Source organism: Neoarius graeffei, chromosome 6 (genome assembly GCF_027579695.1).
Source record: "Neoarius graeffei isolate fNeoGra1 chromosome 6, fNeoGra1.pri, whole genome shotgun sequence".
In the NCBI taxonomy this organism is placed as follows: domain Eukaryota; kingdom Metazoa; phylum Chordata; class Actinopteri; order Siluriformes; family Ariidae; genus Neoarius; species Neoarius graeffei.
In genome coordinates, this window is record NC_083574.1 from 58,907,220 (window position 1) to 58,928,044 (window position 20,825).

The following is a 20,825-nucleotide window of genomic DNA, read 5'->3' on the forward strand; positions in this document are numbered from 1 at the left end:
CGTCGTCACTATGAAACCCGACACAAAGAGTATGCTAGTTTGCGAGGGCAAACAAGAGAAGACAGGATTCGGAGGATGAAATGCAGACTGGCTGCACAACAGAATGTATTCCTTCCCCAAACCCAGATCAACCAGGCTGCTGTCCGAGCTAGCTATAAGGTAGCTCACCTGCTAGCTACCCATGGAAAGCCGTTTACTGATGGGGACTTTGTTAAAAGTATGCATGCTTGCTGTGGCCGAGGAGGTGTGTCCCGACAAGAAGTACAAATCAACAAGTACAAATCCAGCTCACCTACATATACTACTGATTTTGATTCCCATTATTCTGTATTATGCTTTAGTTTTGACCTGTAAATGGCCTACTGCTCATTTCATTTTCACCTTGACCTAAAAAATGTTTACTGAACATGCTCAAATGGATAGGCATAAGAGCTGGCTAGTTGATCTATTGCTCATATTATTATAATTTCACTGTTTTTTTAAATGCATTTATTTTCTAGGCCTATTTATTTGACCTTTATTAAGTGCTGCACACAATTATTAATATTATTAATAATATCAACAGGCCTACCTACAATTTATAATTTTTCACTCACCTCAACTAGGCAGATGTTTCTTACCTTGACAGCTTTGATGTTATTTTTATTAGAAAATAAATAAATGGAATATCTGTGGTATTTCAAATTAAAACAAAGTGTGAAGACTCGATTACTACTTTTGCAAACCACTAGTAAAGATAAACAAATATGTGCCAGGAATCAAGTGCTAATATAGTAGTGGGGGATATAGTAGTGGGGATATAGTAGTATGGGATATAGTAGTGGGGATGGCTGTGCCAGGCTAGTAATCTCTACTACACAATGAGGCCTGCTGGTGGTCATATTTGTCTGGGTCATACAATTCTATGTTATATAGCTGACCCGACCCCGGCCCCCCATCACAGTCAGGAACGACAATGTGGCCCCCAGAGAAAAAAGTTTGGTGACCCCTGGTCTACGTCATGTGTCAAGAGCATACTGCAATGTGTGAAATTCCGAATTTACATCAGAACTCAATTTCTACGTCTGAATTTTGTTTTCAACATCAAATTCATAGAGCTATACACAAAGAATACTGGCACCAATACGCATCTTCTATGTTTTGCATCCCAGTGACCAATCAAAGAAGCCTGCAAACAAACCCAGACCCACACTCACCTGTGTGGCCCATTTGCCACAGCACATCAGCCTGCAGGATTTGGGCCACGTGGCGGGGAATGGCCCTGAGCAGGCGTCGGCTCGAGTGGCGACCTGTGGCATGCCAGAACCCTGAGCCCAGAGACAGACTAGTCCTCCTCAGTGGCCGAGATGACTGCCATGACTGCCACTTCTGAGTCCAGCGTGTGTCATTACAGGAGGAGCTGCCATCACCTCCGACTGGGCAAAGAGAAATGAATAAAGATACAGTATATTGAGAGGAAACTAGACATGAGGAGATACAATTTTCATATGTTTCATACAAAAAAGATGCTGCATTCAAATAGCTATTTCCTCAAGTGCTTTTGAAAAAGCATACAAAAAAAGTCCAAAAGTGTTCTATTTTGTGTTCTTTTCTCATTTCATACAAAATTTTTCATGACAAATTATATCATCAGTGCACATGCACATATATACACAGACAGCAAGACAGACAGGAGAGAGAGAGAGAGAGAAGGAGAGGCACATTTAGTATCTACCCAATTAATTACCTTAATTTCGCATTTTAAATCTGATTTATCCACAGTCACATCTTTTCTTTCACAACTTATCGCTTTATTATGCCAACAGGCAAACGTACAGTGCCTTGCAAAAGTATTTATCCCCCTTGGTGTTTGTCCTGTTTTGTCGCATTACAAGCTGGAATTAAAATGGATTTTTGGAGGGTTAGCACCATTTGATTTACACAACATGTCTACCACTTTAACAGTGCAAATTGTTGTTTTATTGTGACACAAACAGTAAATAAGATAAAAAAACAGAAATCTGGAGTGTGCATAAGTATTCACCCCCTATTGTATGAAACCCCTAAATAAGAGCTGCTCCAACCAATTCACTTCATAAGTCACATAATTAGTTGATTAAGATCCACCTGTGTGCAAAGTGTCACATGATCAGTCACATGATGTCTGTATAAATCAACCTGTTCTGGAAGGACCCTGACTCTGCAACACTACTAAGCAAGCAACATGAAAACCAAGGAGCCTCCAAACAGGTCAGAGACAAAGTTGTGGAGAAGTATAGATCAGGGTTGGGTTATAAAAAATATCCCAAACTTTGAACAATCACAGGGAGCACCATTAAATCCATTATAGCAAAATGGAAAGAACATGGCACCACTATAAACCTAACAAGAGAAGGCCGCCCACCAAAACTCACAGACCGGGCAAGGAGGGCATTAATCAGAGATGCAACAAGGACACCAACGATAACACTGAGGGAGCTGCAAAGATCCACAGCAGAGATGGGAGTATCTGTCCAGAGGACCACTTTAAGCCGTACACTCCACAGAGTGGGGCTTTATGGAAGAGTGGCCAGATAAAGTCATTGATTAAAAAAAAAATAAAAAAAATATTTGGAGTTTGCCCAAAAGCATGTGGCAGACTCCCCAAACACATGGAAGATGATTCTCTGGTCAAAAATTGAACTTTTTGGCCATCATGGGAAATGCCATGTGTGGCCCAAACCCAACACCCTGAGAACACCATTCCTACAGTGAAGCATGATGGTGGCAGCATCATGCTGTGGGGATATTTTCATCTGCAGGGACAGGAAAGCTGGTCAAGACTGAAGGAAAGATGGATGGCACTAAATATAGGGTCATTCTGGAGGAAAACCTGTTTGAGCCGGCCAGAGGTTTGAGACTGGAATGAAGGTTCACGTTCCAGCAGGACAATGACCCTAAACATACTGCTAAATCTACACTGGAGTGGTTTAAAGGGAAACATTTAAATGTTTTGGAATGGCCTAGTCAAATCCAATGGAGAATCTGTGGCATAACTTGAAGATTGCTGTACACCAACGCAACCCATCTAACTTGAAGGAGTTGGAGCAGTTTTGCCTTGAGGAATGGGCAAAAATCTCAGTGGCTAGATGTGCTAAGCTAACAGAAACATACCCCAAGAGACTTGCAGCTGTAATTGCAGCAAAAGATGGCTCTATAAAGTATTGACTTTGGGGGAGAGGTGAATACACACTCCAGATTTTTGTTTTTCCATTTTTGTTGTTTGTGTCACAATAAAAAAATGTGCACCTTTAAAGTGGTTGGCATGTTGTGTAAATCAAATGGTGCTAACCGCCCAAAAATCCATTTTAATTCCAGCTTGTAATGCGACAAAACAGGACAAACACCAAGGGGGATGAATACTTTTGCAAGGCACTGTACACTCACAGAGCATTTTATTAGATACACTATACCAATACTGGGTCTTTTTGCTCTTGAAACAGCCTCAATTCTTCATGTCATGGATGCCACAACATGTTGGAAACATTCCTTCGAGGTTCTGGTCCATGTTGACAAGACTGCATGATGCAATTCCTGCAGATTTTTCAGATGAACTTACATGCTGTGACTTTCCCGTTCTACCCCATCACAAAGGTTTTCTATTGGATTCAGATCCACTGACTGAGAAGGCCAGTGAAGAACATCAAACTCATGGTCATGTTCATGAAACCAGTCCGAGACGACTTTTGTAGTTACATGCTGAAAGTAACCATTACAAGATAGTAAATTGTGGCCATGAAGGGATGCACATGGTTAGCAACGATACTCAAATTGCCTGTGGCATTCAAGTGATGACTGATTAGTATTAATGGGTTCAAAGTGTGCCAAGAAAACCTTCCCCACACCATTACACCACCTCCACCAGCGTGGACTGTTGAAACAAGGCAGGTTGGGTCCATGGATTCATGTTGTTGGTGACAAATTCTGACTCTACAGGGCTCGACATTAACTTTTAAACCTACTTGCCCCTGGGGGGGCAAGTGGGTGTTAATTTCCACTTGCCCCCAATATTATCATTGCCCCCTATTTTGCGAGTACTATTTTGTGAGTACCATTTCACATGCATGCAGCTGCTGTAAAGTTCAGCGTGTTTGTGTAGAACTCTCTCAGACTGTAGGTCCATTATAGCCTGGCAAGCCAGACTAAATGTGAATATTTAGTCTGGTCTCGGTCGTAGACATTTCCGAAGGGTGTGGGTAGGAACAACCCGTTGTCTTTCAAACTGTCTCTGTGCGTATAGGCCAACGCTCTGACCAATCAGCGCAACAGTGACTGTGACGTAGTCAGAGCAACAGAAAGCAGTGGGGGAGGCCTTGAAATAAATAATTTTTCAAAATGCGTATTAATTAACAGGTTCTAGATATTAAGAAGTTTGGAGTCTGTACCACATATACTTAACATACGCTTTTTTTTTTCAAGTGTTTTTCAAGGGTTTGCTTAAACTGTTTTTGAGAGTTTTTATTTAGTGGTGTTTGGTGAAATAATTTCCCTTAAATTTAAAATAACGGGAAAATAAGAAACAATCAAAAAGTAATGTTTCAAAGCTGTTTATTAATTCTTCGTACTCCACTAACTAGCCCCATCCTTTTGGCTACGAGCGGAGCCAGCTGGTAGATCAGACTTTTGCCATAGCCGGTCGGCAAAACAGCGAAAACATCCTTCTTGAAAAGGAATGAGCGGAGAGCCTCTTCCTGCTCATGTTTCAACGAAAACTCCAAGTCTAATTCTTCTAAAACTGATTCCAAAGCGGAGTCAAACTAGCGCTGTTCACTAGCCATAGCCATCTTTCCTGTTGCGCTTTCTCCAGCGTCGCGCAGCTTTGTCGTCACTCCTGCAAAAGCCCGCCCAAAGAATCCAAACAAAACCTTGCGTTGTGATTGGCGGGCACGATTTGATGCCCGGGGTGTTTTGTTGATATGGTGCGAGGCTAGACCCACTCGTAGGCAAAAATATTTTTGGCCGCTAGGCGGGTGGGTCTAGTTTACTAGGCTAGGTCCATTACTCAATAATGTAGAAATCATAAAATAGAAATCTACAACAAAGTTTGTATGAAGAAAACAATAGGGTGCAAAGACTTTTGAACAGTACAGTGTTTGAGAATATTTATATATTGGGTTTTTTAAAATTGTTTTTTGTTGTTGTATCATCCATGTCTAGGTTTAAAAAAAAAAAACCTGCGCTGCGTCATGAAAGACAGGATAATGTTTAAGTTTAAAATTGTTTAGTGTGTAGGTTGTGAGCGTTTTATACAGACCTGGCAACTTGTAACTGAATCAGTGCAACTGTCTGTCATGACGCAGCGCAGGGTTGTGTTGTTTTTGTTTTTTTTTAAATAAACCTAGAGGTGGATGATGTATTAAAAAAAAAAAGATATATAAATATTTTGCACAGTACTGTGTTTCTCTGATAACAGAAACAAAGCTCCAGCTCTCTCTGCTCTTAATCTGTTCTGTTCCTTCAGGATTTATCACTCATGTCGCTCCTTGTTGAGTTTTTTATGCCCGAGTTGTTTGAAACCAATCTGGGTTTTCTGTATCGAATAAGGAAGCTGCTTCACCTGGAAGAAAATCAAACACTTTCATGAAGGAGCTAACTCGAATGCGAGCAGAAAAAAATAAAATAAAACGAGATTAAGCAAACTCTTCCATCCTCACTTCTGACTTTGTTTTTGTAAAATCCATTTTAAATACAATCGTGAACTTCTCTGGAGTTTTCAGGCTGAGCTCCTCTCCTCATATTCTTTAACCGCTCATTTCCTCGTTGTTCTTGAAGCATTTGCTTCTATTTGTTAACATTTTTCTTGATAGCGGGGAGACGGTAATGCCTTTTATCTATTTGCTTGTTCAAACAGAGAAAAACAGCACAAAAATTAACCAGACTGAAGACAGATTAAGCTGCTTGCATGAAAGACTGCCTGTCTGACCCCAGCTGTAATTATTGTGTGATGCGTGACGTCATGCACAAGTTCAAGTAACTTTATTTGTACCCAAAGATAAACTTGTTTTGCAGTGAAGTGAGTCAGCTTTCTCTTCCGCACATGCCAAACAACACTTAAAACATCTAACATAAAACACAGCGTGATAAACATATAAACATTAAAAAAAACCATGATAAAAAACATGCAACATAAAACACAACATTAAAACAAAAACAAAACCCCACATGAAGCTAAGACTTATTAAAAAGGCTTATGGCAGCAGGAACGAAACTGTTTTTATAACGCTTGGTTTTACATTGTGGTACTTTACGTCCTGACAGGAGAGGCTGGAACTCACAATGTAGTGGGCGACAAGTGTCCTTTAAAATTGATCCAGATATCCTCTGTACCTGTCTGGAGTACAGTGATTCTGGATTTAACTGCATCTCTCCCGTCAGCTTACTGGACCACTTCATTATTTGGTTCAGGCACCTCTTATTTTTAAACGACAGATTACCAAACCAAGACACCAAGCAGAAAGATAAAACCGATTCAATAAAAGCACGATAAAACAGGGTCAGAAGTGTTTTATCAATGTGAAATGATGACAGTTTAAGGGGTCTGTAAACAGTACACGTACCATACTACAACAGCAAAGGTATATAAAATAACTTGCAAAGCAGTACATGAAACCCAGACGAAGAAAACAGCCAAGAAATAATGGCGGATCCGTAGTGAGGGACGCTTTTAGGAACTGAAATAAAAGATCAAAAAGCCTAATTTTTGTGGTGCGAGTTCGTAATAAATGCTCATTCCAACTTGCCTGGTCGGGCATGTCGGGGACATATCCCACTTGCCCCAGGCAATCGGGCAGTCCTTAATGTCGAGCCCTGCCCTAACATCTGTGTGCCTCAGCAGAAATTGAGATTCATCAGACCAGACTATGTTTTTTCCAGTCTTCAACTATCCGCTTTTGATGATCCTGTGCCCATTACAGCCTCAACTGTCTGTTCTTGGCTGACAGAAGTGAAACCTGATGTAGTCTACTGTTACTGAAGCCCAGCTCCATCAAAGTTTGTGTTTTGCATTCTGAGATGCTTTTCTACTCACCACAATTGTACTGAGTTACTGTTGCCTTTCTATCAGCTTGAACCAGTCTGACCATTCTCCATTGATCTCTCATCAACAAGGTGTTTCAGTCCACAGACCTGCTGCTCACTGGATGCTTTTTCTTTATTACACCATTCTGAGTAAACTCTAGGGACTGCTGTGTGTGAAAATCCAAGATTGGCAGTTACAGAAATTCTTAAACCAACAAATCATGCCACAGTCAGAAATCAGATTTCTTCCCCATTCTGATGGTTGATGTGAATATCCTAAGCTGCTGGCCCGTATCTGCATGATTTTATGCACTGCACCGCTGCCACACAATTGGCTGATTAGATAACTGCATGGATGTGGAAGTGTATAGGTGTTCCTATTAAAGTGCTTAGTGTAGGGCAGACTTAGAACTAAAGGAGAACCAAAGTCATTTTTAAACTTGCCTTATTTCTTAATTAACGTGATTCAATTACGTTTTCGGTTTTAGTAACCTTATATCGTGACTCTAATTGCAATTAGCTGCCAATACAATATTATCCTTATCGGCCTATTCGGTTTTTAGCCATGTTGAATTTAGTTCGTTTGGTCCACGGCAGGCGTCGCTTATCCGCGCGATCTTCACGAGACTTGTGCGAGACTTCGAAATGTGAAGTGTCAGCCAGGTGTCGGTGCTGCCATTTTGAAAACTGTTTTCCAAACGAAATATTGCACAAAAACGAGTTTAAATGACGATTACTGCCAACTTTTTTCAAACTTTCCTGATTGCTATCAAAACAAACAAAACTTCCGGCTTGATTACGTCAGCATTCAAAAGAGGGCGTGCGCGTCTTTTGACAACGTTGGCAGATGTTGGTCACTTTGATTTCCGCTGTACGTTTTACTTCCGTCCTACAAAGTCTTGCACAGGTCTCAGCGAATCTCGTTTACGGCCATTGCTTTGACATACGGACTGATATATTACATAGCATATTTCACACACTCAACTTGCTATAGCAGGTGACAAAATAGCGATCAAAAATGCATTCCGAAATGTAATAAAATGAGAGAGTTTTGATGATAAAAAATTTGCCTTCAGTTTCCTTGAAACAAATTACTGTAAAATTTTATAAATCAATAATGAACACAGCAGATTCACCACACTCACATGTTACAGCTCTGTAACCACAGCTGCTTCATGAGTTCAATAAGCCATCCATCCATCAGCAACTGCGAGATGTTCATTTATCCTATTTTGAGGCACAATCTGAAGTTCATACAAAATCAGTCGTGGAGTGGTAAAGCTTTATTTATGCAGAGATCTAATCCAAAGATGGACAGCAGACATAATAAAACTACCTGCCATGCTAATCATTTCAAGGAGCACTGAGGAGGATTTTTTTTTAAGACATGTCCTCCTCCACAGACTATAATTAGATTTTTTTTAAAAACACGTTGGCTTTCACAGACAAGGTCCTAGTGAAGTTTAATGATAATTACTGCTTTATCTGAGGCTACACTAATTATTTGGAACCCTACGTATATGTCATTCAGACACCTACCATGTCTGACTGGCAACAGATTAATCGTTTCTTAGGCATGTTCCTACTGAACCTGTGTGACAGGCTGCTAGGTTTTAGAAGGAAAGCGGAATGTGTGTGGGCGTGCACTTCAGACTGACGGGTGATATAATGAGAAACTAGCCAGAACATATTGCAGTATTTCGGAGTTGAATTCCCTGCACACAGATGAATTTTTACTCTTCGTATCCAATGAATATCAATCTACACACAGGATCCTACACTATTCCTGTGACATTTGCTCCATATCGGTCTTTGTATGAATCAGTGTGTGGATGCTGGTGGGCATTGGTGAATGAGAGGGAACAAAAATAAACAAATAAATACTTTTAAAGCCCTCAGCTTTTAAACACGAAAGCAAGAGTTATCACTCCCGATGGTGCAACAGATTTCTTTGAGATTCATGTGGGTGTCCTCCAAAGTGATACACTTGCTCCATTGGACTTCATCATGAGAAGCGCCATTGGTGCTGGAGAAGAAGAGTTGGGTTTCCAGTTAAAGAGAAGAAGCAGAAGGACAGGACCAACAACACAGATTACAGATCTAGACTTTGCAGATGATATCGCACTGATCACTGAAGAAATACACCAGGCTCAGGAACTGCTATCTAGATTAGAGAAAGAGGCTGCGAGGGTTGGTCTCCACTGCAACTCAAAGAAAATGGAAATACAACCATTTAACCAGGATCATCTGGTACAGGTTACAGCGAAAGATGGGAGAAAACTAAAAGTAGTAAACAATTTTAAATACTTGGGAGCACGGACAGAAAGCACAGAAAAAGATCTGTCTGTGGGGATGGGACTGGCCTGGAGTGCATGTCACAAGCTACACAAAACATGGTCCTCCCAACTTTCCAGAAAACTGAAAATTCGTCTATTCACTGCCACAGTTGAATCTGTTTTTCCTTTATGGTGCCGAGACATGGACTCTCACGGAGACTCTTGAGAAGCAGCTTGATGGATGCTACACCCGGATGCTCAGGATGGTACATAATGTCACTTGGAGAAATCACTTCACATATGAAGAGCTGTATGGGGAACTCCCCAAAATATCAACAAAGGTTCGTCAGCGTCAAATGAGATTGGCGGGACATTCAGTACGTTTATATGCACATCCAAATCGAGCTGCTGTCGGTAATCGAGCAAAGGGTCCCACAGGGGTGCCAGAGAAATCCAATCCTACATGCACACAAGCAAATCGAGCTAGTGTGTGAGGTACATTGTGCACCCGAGCCACAGGTGGCGCTACACGCCCCATCGTGTTGGTACACTTCCGGTTGTTGTCATGAAGAAGAGCTAATCAAGAGCAGTGTTGCCAGATTGGGAGGTTTACCGCCTAATTGGGCGGTTTTAAGTGCATTTTGGCGGGTTTTGAACATATTTTGGGCTGGAAAACGTCAGCAGTATCTGGCAACATTGTCCAAGAGTAGAAACAAAGTTATCAGTTCCGTGTTCACAAGAAGAGTGTTTGTAGTTTGTATGTACGAACAGAAGTGTTCCTAATAAAATGGGCACTAAGTTGAAGTTGATCTGAAGTGTCATGCCGACCGAGGCTGGTTTTTTTTTTTTTTCCCCCGACCGAGGCTGTTTTGGTTTTTTTTTTCCGACCGAGGCTGTTGTGTTTCCCGCTTGTGGTCTCGTCACTCCCGGAAGGGGCAGTGCTGAAGTAAGTAGCTCGACTACGTAGCTTGATAGGGTTTACATGCACTAAGTAGCTCGGCAAAAATCGCATAATCTAGGTCGTGTAGCTCGGTTACGAGAAATCAAGTTCGGTTCAATTTCAGCCTAGCTAAGGTGTTTCTATGCCATTTAAAACTTCGATTTCAGTCGAGCAACGGCAGAAATTCGATTTTCTCTATGTGCATGTAAACGCACTGAGTGTGTAAGACATGAAGAAGAAATGGCCAACAAACTTGTACTCTGGCAACCAATCGAAGGTAAAGAGGACGAAGATGAGTCACGTATACAGATGACCTACTGAATGACTCTGGGATGGCGAACACTCAAGAACTGCGAATTGCAATGATGGACAGAGATCAATGGAAAATCGTCTTGTCAGTGGGGCGTCCTGGCAGACGACACAGAGAGAGAGAGAGAGAGATATTCACATCTTTTAAAGTGCATATTCTGGATCAATTTCGTGTTTTTTTATATGAAAGTATGTCCCTTTACACACTCATCTAGAAGGGTAATTTTGCACAAGGCCATCTGTCTACAGCAGAAAAAAATAAAATAACAAAACGCGTCTGGAAAAATCCCAAGGGAGTCTGGAGCCAGATTCGTGACGTCACCTGCGGAAGCGCCAGCAGGCTGCGCGAGCTTTGCACGGTTTCAGTGCACAGCCTGTGTAGACCAAGCGCTCCCATTTCTCTCTCATTGTCCGGTCTTTTGGAAAACGATGAGCACTAATCCCATCAAGATTGGTGTTGCTACACCCTCCTACGATACATCTGTTAACCATTTCAATAATCACGCGATAATGTTGAAGAAATTTGCAGAAAACCACCAGGCCGTTTTCTCATAAACAAACCAGCGCTGACGTAGGATTCAGAAGGAGGCGTCCCGCAAATGACGTCACGAAAATCAATGTTTGCTGGGAAATCCAAATGTCAAGTTTTTTTCAGAGGCGGACCAATTCGCCTCAAATGGCTTGATTTCAACTGAATTTTTCTGGTATTGCGCAAGGTAAAAAAATAGCAGAGAATGCAGAAATTTGACCAAAGTTTAATATAAAATAGGAGAATTACATTGATCTTGCTCCTGAATTTACCCGTCATATGCACTTTAATGTCTCAAAAGTGTCAAGTGACCATGTGTGACCAGGTTTGGGCAACCATGGTTGTTAGGTGTGCTTGTTAAAACTGTAACCCAATACCAAACTTAAAATGTAAACTGTCAAATGTAACTGTCAGCTGAATACAGTAGGTGCTCAAATGGAAAATGCTATATATACACAGTGCAAACGAGCAGACTATACACATTTTAGTGTAGCCTTTGTTAACCTAATCATGCATCTTCCTGTATTTCATCACACTTCAAATGTTAAGTGGCCACATGAGACTAACAACCTCTATAAAGTTGTTTCAATGATCGAGAAACAATACACATTTGACTCTGTTCATACTTGCGCTTAGCACTGTGCATTTACAGCGATCACCAGAGACAGATTTTAATACAGTACCAGGTCTAAACAAGGACTTTATAGTGGCTGCGGAATGACATGTTAGTGTGACTTGTGTTAAGAAGTCTGGGTGTGAGTTGGCGTGTGCGTGAGTCAAAGACACAGCATTCTTTCCCTGCTCACTCCCCTGGAGGTCCAGTTCCTCGCCCTCAAACCAGACATAAATTACTGCCGTTTTCTGTCATCTATTAGCTTTCTCCCCCAGTGGGTAATAGTCCCCTTTCAGAGAGCAATTTGGGTCACTTTATTTTGTTTAAGTTAACAAACAAGGCAATTGTAAATTGTGTTTCGTTTTATATAATAAGCTAAAAATACAGTAACAAACAAAATTTGCATACTGTTTTAAGTTATCCACATTACTCAAGTTGCTTTCTGGTAAAATAGGCAAAGATAAATATGGCCCAATCTCACATTTTAAATAAACATGCATTATAGGCCAGATCACTGTACAGGAAGTTACAATACATCACATCACATCACACTATATGTCTTTTTGCCATCCCACTGCCCATTCACGATCTCTGTGTGCTTCAGATACAAACAGCAAACCTGCTCACAGTGGGTAGCCTGATAGGTGTGCATCTGAAGTGGGTAGAGTAATGGCGACGTGTAGACTTGAACGTACCGTTGAGCAGTTTGAGTGTACGGAAGACCTTGCGCTGGGGGGTGACTCTCTTGATGTAGGGGTGATCCTGCAGTGTGAGCAGACTGCTGTGTGCATCCTGTCGGATTTGCACCACCTCGAAGTCGCTGGGGTAGTCGCTGGCTGGGTTTTCACGTCGCACAATTTTCCAGTTCACTGCCTTGGCATTCTGCATGGCACTGCTAATGAAGTGACTGCGCGCCTTCGCCGTGAAGTACCCATTAAACGCTACTATATACTCTGGAGAAGGAGAGAGAAAATGACAAATATAAATTGAAAATCATTTGTGGTTTTATCGGCTATTGAATTATTGAGAGGCACATCCATTTGTTGTTATCTATAATTGCAATAATCATTCCTTTTTGTTCAGCAAGAACATAAAAACACTTCCAGATGCCATTTCCCCTTGAACGTAGTGTTTCACTACACTAAGCTCATTAAGAAGGATTAAAAGGTGACACTGTAAACTACAGTCAGTCATCACATGGCTCTTTGCTGGCTTGAGAGCAATTTAAGTTGCCTGTAGGTGCTTTTTATCTAAATTAGACTGGACAGGATGGCTTTAAATAATTTCCACAATTGAGAAAAGGTGTATTTCGGTGTAGAAAGGTGTAAGGAAAAAAGAACCGAGATGCTAAACAAAACAGAACTCTTTCCTCATCTAGCTACAATATGAGGAACTTGTGGTTCAAAGCCAAGCAACTGCCATGTGCATATGACTGAGTTTTACAAAGGGAATCAGCATATCATTATTTTTTTTCCTCCAATGTTAAATATTAGAAAATTGAATCATTTCAATTATTGATAAATTAGACATTTCTTACTAACATTTAATAGTAATCACAAGAGTTGCATGTCTGCAAAGCACGTCATAAACCACTTTCAGCTTAGATTGTTCTTCTTGCTCACTACTAGTGTTTTGGTTTCACAATTAATCACAGTGTAACTTACCACTGACTTTTTCTTGGGGAAAAAAAAAGAAAAAAAGAAAAGGGCATTTCCATCTGGACTTTCCTCACAGCTACTCTCCATTTCATCTTATAATGACAACACGATAAATCTCTTACATTTGTCATTATTTGATGGAAAGGTTCCATTTCTTCAGTTTATCATCTCACTCCCAAACCAAACCTTAACTATATTTTGGCAGAGTTTAAAAACCCATAACAATAAAATATAGACAACACATAAAAGGACTCGGAGACGCAACAATTCCGGGGTTTGTTCTCGCTGGCACAGGTCAAGTCTGCATTGTCATGTGATCTAATGAACGAGTGCAACTTGCACACCCGCACACCTTACAACAAGTGCTTATAATAAAGGTCAGCTTGTATTAAAAGGCGACGTGTAGATTTGCATGGAATCTTTAGCAAACGTGGATAAAGTACCCAACTTCATTACTTAAATCAAAGTACAGATCCCATTGGTCAAATGTTACTCTGATACAAGTGAAACTTGTCCAGTCAAATTTTTACTGAAGTACTCGCTTTTAAAACTACTTAAGTATTAAAAGTACATTTTCTGTCAACGCATTGTTGTATTATTGCCACAACGCTTACAAAACCTAACGCTGTTACCAAAGACAGAAATGTGAATTCAGAAAATGAATGCATGCTGTGCCATCATGGTGGTTTAACGTCAAGCTAGCTAGTCAATGAAGCTCCACCTGACGTGCTAGCAAACTCTTTTCAAACTCGAAATTATATCGGGTAGCTAACGCTACTAGAAAAGAAAGATTTCTACATTCTGTTTATTTGGCAAGATTATGCTAAAACATATTTCTGAAAGGGGGCGGCACAGTGGTGTAGTGGTTAGCACTGTCGCCTCACAGCAAGAAGGTCCAGGTTCGAGCCCCGTGGCCGGCAAGGGCCTTTCTGTGTGGAGTTTGCATGTTCTCCCCGTGTCCGCGTGGGTTTCCTCCGGGTGCTCCGGTTTCCCCCACAGTCCAAAGACATGCAGGTTAGGTTAACTGGTGACTCTAAATTGACTGTAGGTGTGAATGTGAGTGTGAATGGTTGTCTGTGTCTATGTGTCAGCCCTGTGATGACCTGGCGACTTGTCCAGGGTGTACCCCGCCTTTCGCCCGTAGTCAGCTGGGATAGGCTCCAGCTTGCCTGCGACCCTGTAGAACAGGATAAAGCAGCTAGAGGTAATGAGATGAGATGACATATTTCTGAAAGGACTTCAGATAAGTTAACATTATTCATGTTAGCGTAACTCAGTTTTTACATGCTAACTAAGAGTGTCCAAGTTAACTAGCAGTGTGTTAACGTTAGCCATAAACAAGGCTACGGCAACTTGACAAGCAAATCCATAGAAAGTCATTTGACTAACCAGACTGCATAGCTATGTTTGTAACGTTATCGCTAGCTCTAAAAGCACAGACAACTTCATTGCAAGCTTTCTCTTGGAATAAAATGTTTATATCCCTCAATATGCTTCCGCAGGTTGGATGGTGAGTTTTTGTAGGCCGTGATGTGGTTCGTTTTCAACAAACAAACCAAGCATTTAAAACAAAATGAATTTTAATCCTTTCAGAAAACTGAAACATGCGTCTAGCTATAGCCATGATTGCGTGCATTCCTCAGAAGTACCGCCTCCTTCCATCCTGCCATCAACTGATTTTCAAATAATGCTGTTGAGAAATAATTGAACTTGATTTTATCCAGTCTATGGACGTGATCCTAGTGATTACTGACAGGCTGTCTCAGTGTCATCTGTGATAAAACCAATCACGTTTTAGAATAAAAACAAAAAAAAATCCCAAAACATTCACTTTCAAAGCTGTTTCATAGTAACGAGTAACAAGGACCTTGATAGAAATGTAGTGGAGTGAAAAGTACGATATTTGTCTTTCAAATGTAGTGAAGTTAAAGTCACAAGTTTCCAAAAAAAATACTCAAGTCAAGTTAAGTTTATTTCTATAGCGCTTTTAACAATAAACATTGTTGCAAAGCAGCTTTACAGAATTTGAACGACTTAAAACATGAGCTAATTTTATCCCTAATCTATCCCCAATGAGCAGCCTGTGGCGACGGTGGCAAGGAAAAACTCCCTCAGACGACATGAGGAAGAAACCTCGAGAGGAATCGGACTCAAAAGGGAACCCATCCTCATTTGGGCAACAACAGACAACATGACTATAACATTAACAGTCCTAACAAAGTCAGCTTCGTTGATGTTATAAAACCCCCACCGACGGAAACCCGAGCGCAAAACCGTTCACGACAACCGCAGTCCTAAAGTCAAGTAAAGTACAGATACTCAAAAAGTGTACTTAAGTACAGTACTCAAATAAATGTACTTCGTTACTGTCCACCTCTGATCTTTAGTATAACAAATGTGTGTAATGTGTGTATGTTAAGACACTCCCAGCTCTGCGATTTATTCAGAGTTCACTTATCTTGTGCCAATCCGTCACCTTTACTAGGCGTCCTTAACAGACATGTCTGGAAATCTTACCACAATTAGGGGATTTGATCTTTTTGTTTTCCTGCAAAGAGACTGGTAATAAATAGTTTCTTTAATTTTCACCACCAGCTTACATTTTTTTTAAAGTGATCAATTAATACATTGACAAATTTAGACTAGGTTATCATACTGTGAAAATTTCAAACCACCTGTATTCACTGCATCATCAAGACGAGCTCGCTGTGGAATTCACTGCAAGTCTGAAAGCTATTTAAGAGACAGTTTATTTTTTCCAAGTGCATTCTTTGCAAAAACATCTCCATCTCAGAGGCATGGGGTCACGTTCACCAGAGCATCATACTTATCTGTCTTACAGCTAAGGCATGTTTTAGAACAGAACAACTTTATTCATCATGCGTACACTTGTGAAATTCCTCTCTATATTTAACCCACCTGAAGCAGTGAACACACACATGCATAATGAGCACACACACATACCCGGAGCAGTGGGCAGCCGCACAATAGCGCCCGGGGAGCAGCTGGGGCTCAGATGCCTTGCTCAAGGGCACTTCAGCCTAAGGCTGCCCCATGTTAACCTAACTGCAGCTCTTTGGACTGTGGGGGAAACCAGAGCACCTGAAGGAAACCCATGCAGACACGAGGAGAACATGCACACACCACACAGGAAGGCCCCCATCGGTCACTGGGCTCGAACCCAGAAGCGTGAGGTGACAGTGCTAACCACTACACCACTGCGCCGTCCATGCCTGCTTTATACTTCTACATCAAGGTATTTTAGAGCATGAAAGGGATCATGCAGAGGCAGTTCAATAGACGTCTGCCATCATACCTGTGTGTAACACAAACATGTCCTCTAAGGAGCAGAAAATGAAAACCTAAATCAAGCCTCGTCATTCACTTCAGAGTGAATGGAGGAAAATCAGATCAGTGCTACTTACTTCCATGTTCTAAATCATAGACATTACACTGCTGGGTATTAAAATCAACTGAACAGTTGGGGGGTTTTCAGATTTGCTCAAAAGAAAATGAAATTCAAAGACTAAAAAGGTGTGGATATAATATGTTAAAAAGAGAATATGTAATAAGCCCAGTAGTTTTCCTGACAGGTTTAGTAACAAACTGAAAGACTAATTTTATTTATACAGTGGTGCTTGAAAGTTTGCGAACCCTTTAGAATTTTCTCTATTTCTGCATAAATATGACCTAAAACATCATCAGATTTTCACACAAGTCCTAAAAGTAGATAAAGAGAACCCAGTTAAACAAATGAGACAAAAATATTATACTTGGGCATTTATTTATTGAGGAAAATGATCCAATATTACATATCTGTGAGTGGCAAAAGTATGTGAACCTCTAGGATTAGCAGTTAATTTGAAGGTGAAATTACAGTCAGGTGTTTTCAATTAATGGGATGACAATCAGGTGGGGCGGCACGGTGGTGTAGTGGTTAGCACTGTCGCCTCACAGCAAGAAGGTCCGGGTTCGAGCCCCGTGGCTGGCGAGGGCCTTTCTGTGCGGAGTTTGCATGTTCTCCCCGTGTCCGCGTGGGTTTCCTCCGGGTGCTCCGGTTTCCCCCACAGTCCAAAGACGTGCAGGTTAGGTTAACTGGTGACTCTAAATTGACCGTAGGTGTGAATGTGAGTGTGAATGGTTGTCTGTGTCTATGTGTCAGCCCTGTGATGACCTGGCGACTTGTCCAGGGTGTACCCTGCCTTTCGCCCGTAGTCAGCTGGGATAGGCTCCAGCTTGCCTGCGACCCTGTAGAACAGGATAAAGCGGCTACAGATAATGAGATGAGATGAGACAATCAGGTGTGAGTGGGCACCCTGTTTTATTTAAAGAACAGGGATCTATCAAAGTCTGATCTTCACAACACATGTTTGTGGAAGTGTATCATGGCAGGAACAAAGGAGATTACTGAGGACCTCAGAAAAAGCGTTGTTGATGATCATCAGGCTGGAAAAGGTTACAAAACCATCTGTAAAGAGTTTGGACTCCACCAATCCACAGTCAGACAGATTGTGTACAAATGGAGGAAATTCAAGACCATTGTTACCCTCCCTAGGAGTGGTTGACCAACAAAGATCACTCCAAGAGCAAGGCATGTGATAGTTGGCGAGGTCACAAAGGACCCCAGGGTAACTTCTAAGCAACTGAAGGCCTCTCTCACATTGGCTAATGTTAATGTTCATGAGTCCACCATCAGGAGAACACTGAACAACAATAGTGTGCATGGCAGAGTTGCAAGGAGAAAACCACTGCTCTCCAAAAAGAACATTGCTGCTCATCTGCAGTTTGCTAAAGATCACGTGGACAAGCCAGAAGGCTATTGGAAAAATGTTTTGTGGACGGATGAGACCAAAATAGAACTTTTTGGTTTAAATGAGAAGCGTTGTGTTTGGAGAAAAAAAAACCACTGCATTCCAGCATAAGAACCTTATCCCATCTGTGAAACATGGTGGTGGTAGTATCACGGTTTGGGTCTGTTTTGCTGCATCTGGGCCAGGACGGCTTGCCATCATTGATGGAACAATGAATTCTGAATTATACCAGTGAATTCTCAAGGAAAATGTCAGGACATCTGTCCATGAACTGAATCTCAAAAGAAGGTGGGTCATGCAGCAAGACAATGACCCTAAGCACACAAGTCATTCTACCAAAGAATGGTTAAAGAAGAATGAAGTTAATGTTTTGGAATGACCAAGTCAAAGTTCTGACCTTAATCCAATCGAAATGATGTGGAAGGACCTGAAGCGAGCAGTTCATGTGAGGAAACCCACCAACATCCCAGAGTTGAAGCTGTTCTGTACGGAGGAATGGGCTAAAATTCCTCCAAGCTGGTGTGCAGGACTGATCAACAGTTACCGGAAATGTTTAGTTGCAGTTATTGCTGCACAAGGGGGTCACACCACATACTGAAAGCAAAGGTTCACATACTTTTGCCACTCACAGATATGTAATATTGGATCATTTTCCTCAATAAACAAATGACCAAGTATCATATTTTTGTCTCATTTGTTTAACTGGGTTCTCTTTACCTACTTTTAGGACTTGTGTGAAAATCTGATGATGTTTTCAGTCATATTTATGCAGAAATATACAAAAATCTAAAGGGTTCACAAACTTTCAAGCACCACTGTACATAAAGCCCAAATGTCTAATTTTCCCTTATCTCGCTGCATAGTGGCACTTTCTGGACACTCGTTATAGCTCTGCTATGGAGCAATGCTAGGTTTGCAGACATTGTCAATATTATGATTTTAAATATATTACTAATAAACCCTTGAAAAAACATTTCTGGTACTGTGAATGAACACACCAGCCCACCTCAGGTCAATAAGCAGTCACCTGAAGGCTGAATGTTGCACAGCACTGTATACACACGACAAGCTGTTAGGATTTTGGAGGGAGGTTAGCACCGACTGGCTGGCATGCACATCTGTGTACCATTACCCAGAAACCCACTTTGTGTATCACATCTATGCAAATACCCAAACATGCTTCAACACAGATGTGTAAACCTGCCTTAACATGTGTAGTATTTTCATTCCTGTATCACATTAAATGTGTAAATGACTCTGTGCTATGAAATGAAGAAAATTTTCTCCAGGCTGGCACAAAGTGCCATATCTCATAAGTGCTTTTATCTGAGTAGTTGAGCTTCATTCACCTTTAATTACAGATGCAAGGTTTAAAATCGAAAAACATGGCCACATTCTCCCTCTACAACAGCTTAACTGCGGCAAAAATGAATAAATAAATAAATAAATAAATAAAAATGCACTTTTCAAGTCTCGGTGAAGGTTAGGCTATGCCAAGCCTCCCACAAGCACTGGGGACATGGATTTGAGACAAATACATCTCAAGAGGCTCGGCAAAGGTTCCTTGAGCTTCGGGAAGTATCCCCAAACCCATCTGTGAGTATTCACCGCTTAGTTTGCCAACGAAAACATGACCACCAGATTTCAGTGCATGCGCTGAAAATTTTCACATCATTTTTGGCCCCTCATGAGGTGGCGACACACCAAAAAACAACTCACAAAACTCAGAGAACATTCACAGTGCATCACACGATTGGTGGCAACACTACCAATTTTTCATTGCCAAGTATTCTAAAACCCATCGTGAGCTGTAGTGTGATCAGGGCCCAAAACATAAATTAAAACCGAATGTGATTTGCAAATAATATATTTCTTTGAAAATAGTACAAAGACAATATATCAAATGCTGAAATTTAGTTTTTTTTAAATATATACTCATTTTACATTTATTGCCATCAATGTGTTTCAAAAAAGTTTGTACAAGGCAACAAAAGGCTGAAAAACGTATGTAATGCTTTAAAAAAAAAAAAAACTAAGTAGGTTAATCAGCAACAGGTCAGTAACATGATTGGGGGAAAAAAACCTGCATCCCCGCCAGTCTCTCAGAAGTAAAGATGGGGAGGGGTTCACCACTCTGTGGAAGACTGTGTGAGCAAACAGTGCAACAATTTAAGAATAATGTTCCTTAACGTAAAATTGCAAAGAATTTGGGGATCACATCATCTCATCTCATCATCTGTAGCCGCTTTATCCTGTTCTACAGGGTCGCAGGCAAGCTGGAGCCTATCCCAGCTGACTACGGGCGAAAGGCGGGGTACACCCTGGACAAGTCGCCAGGTCATCACAGGGCTGACACATAGACACAGACAACCATTCACACTCACATTCACACCTACGGTCAATTTAGAGTCGCCAGTTAACCTAACCTGCATGTCTTTGGACTGTGGGGGAAACCGGCGCACCCGGAGGAAACCCACGTGGACACGGGGAGAACATGCAAACTCCACACAGAAAGGCCCTCGCCGGCCACGGGGCTCGAACCCGGACCTTCTTGCTGTGAGGCGACAGCGCTAAGCACTACACCACCGTGCCGCCATCACATCATCTATGGTACATAATATAATTAAAAGATTCAGAGAATCTGGAGAAATCTC

General features: G+C 41.3%; 1 protein-coding gene across 1 annotated transcript in view; it reads right to left on the reverse strand.

The window, feature by feature from the left end:
* The window catches only part of mbtps1 (membrane-bound transcription factor peptidase, site 1), a 116,303-nt gene that overhangs the window by 31,825 nt on the left and 63,653 nt on the right, over nucleotides 1–20,825 (reverse strand). Inside the window, exons 3-4 of the mRNA XM_060923932.1 lie at nucleotides 12,398–12,655; nucleotides 1,197–1,415 (exon numbers count right to left, since the gene is read on the reverse strand). Of these exons, the coding sequence (XP_060779915.1) occupies nucleotides 1,197–1,415; nucleotides 12,398–12,655 (477 nt within the window). The remainder of the gene's footprint in view (nucleotides 1–1,196; nucleotides 1,416–12,397; nucleotides 12,656–20,825) is intronic.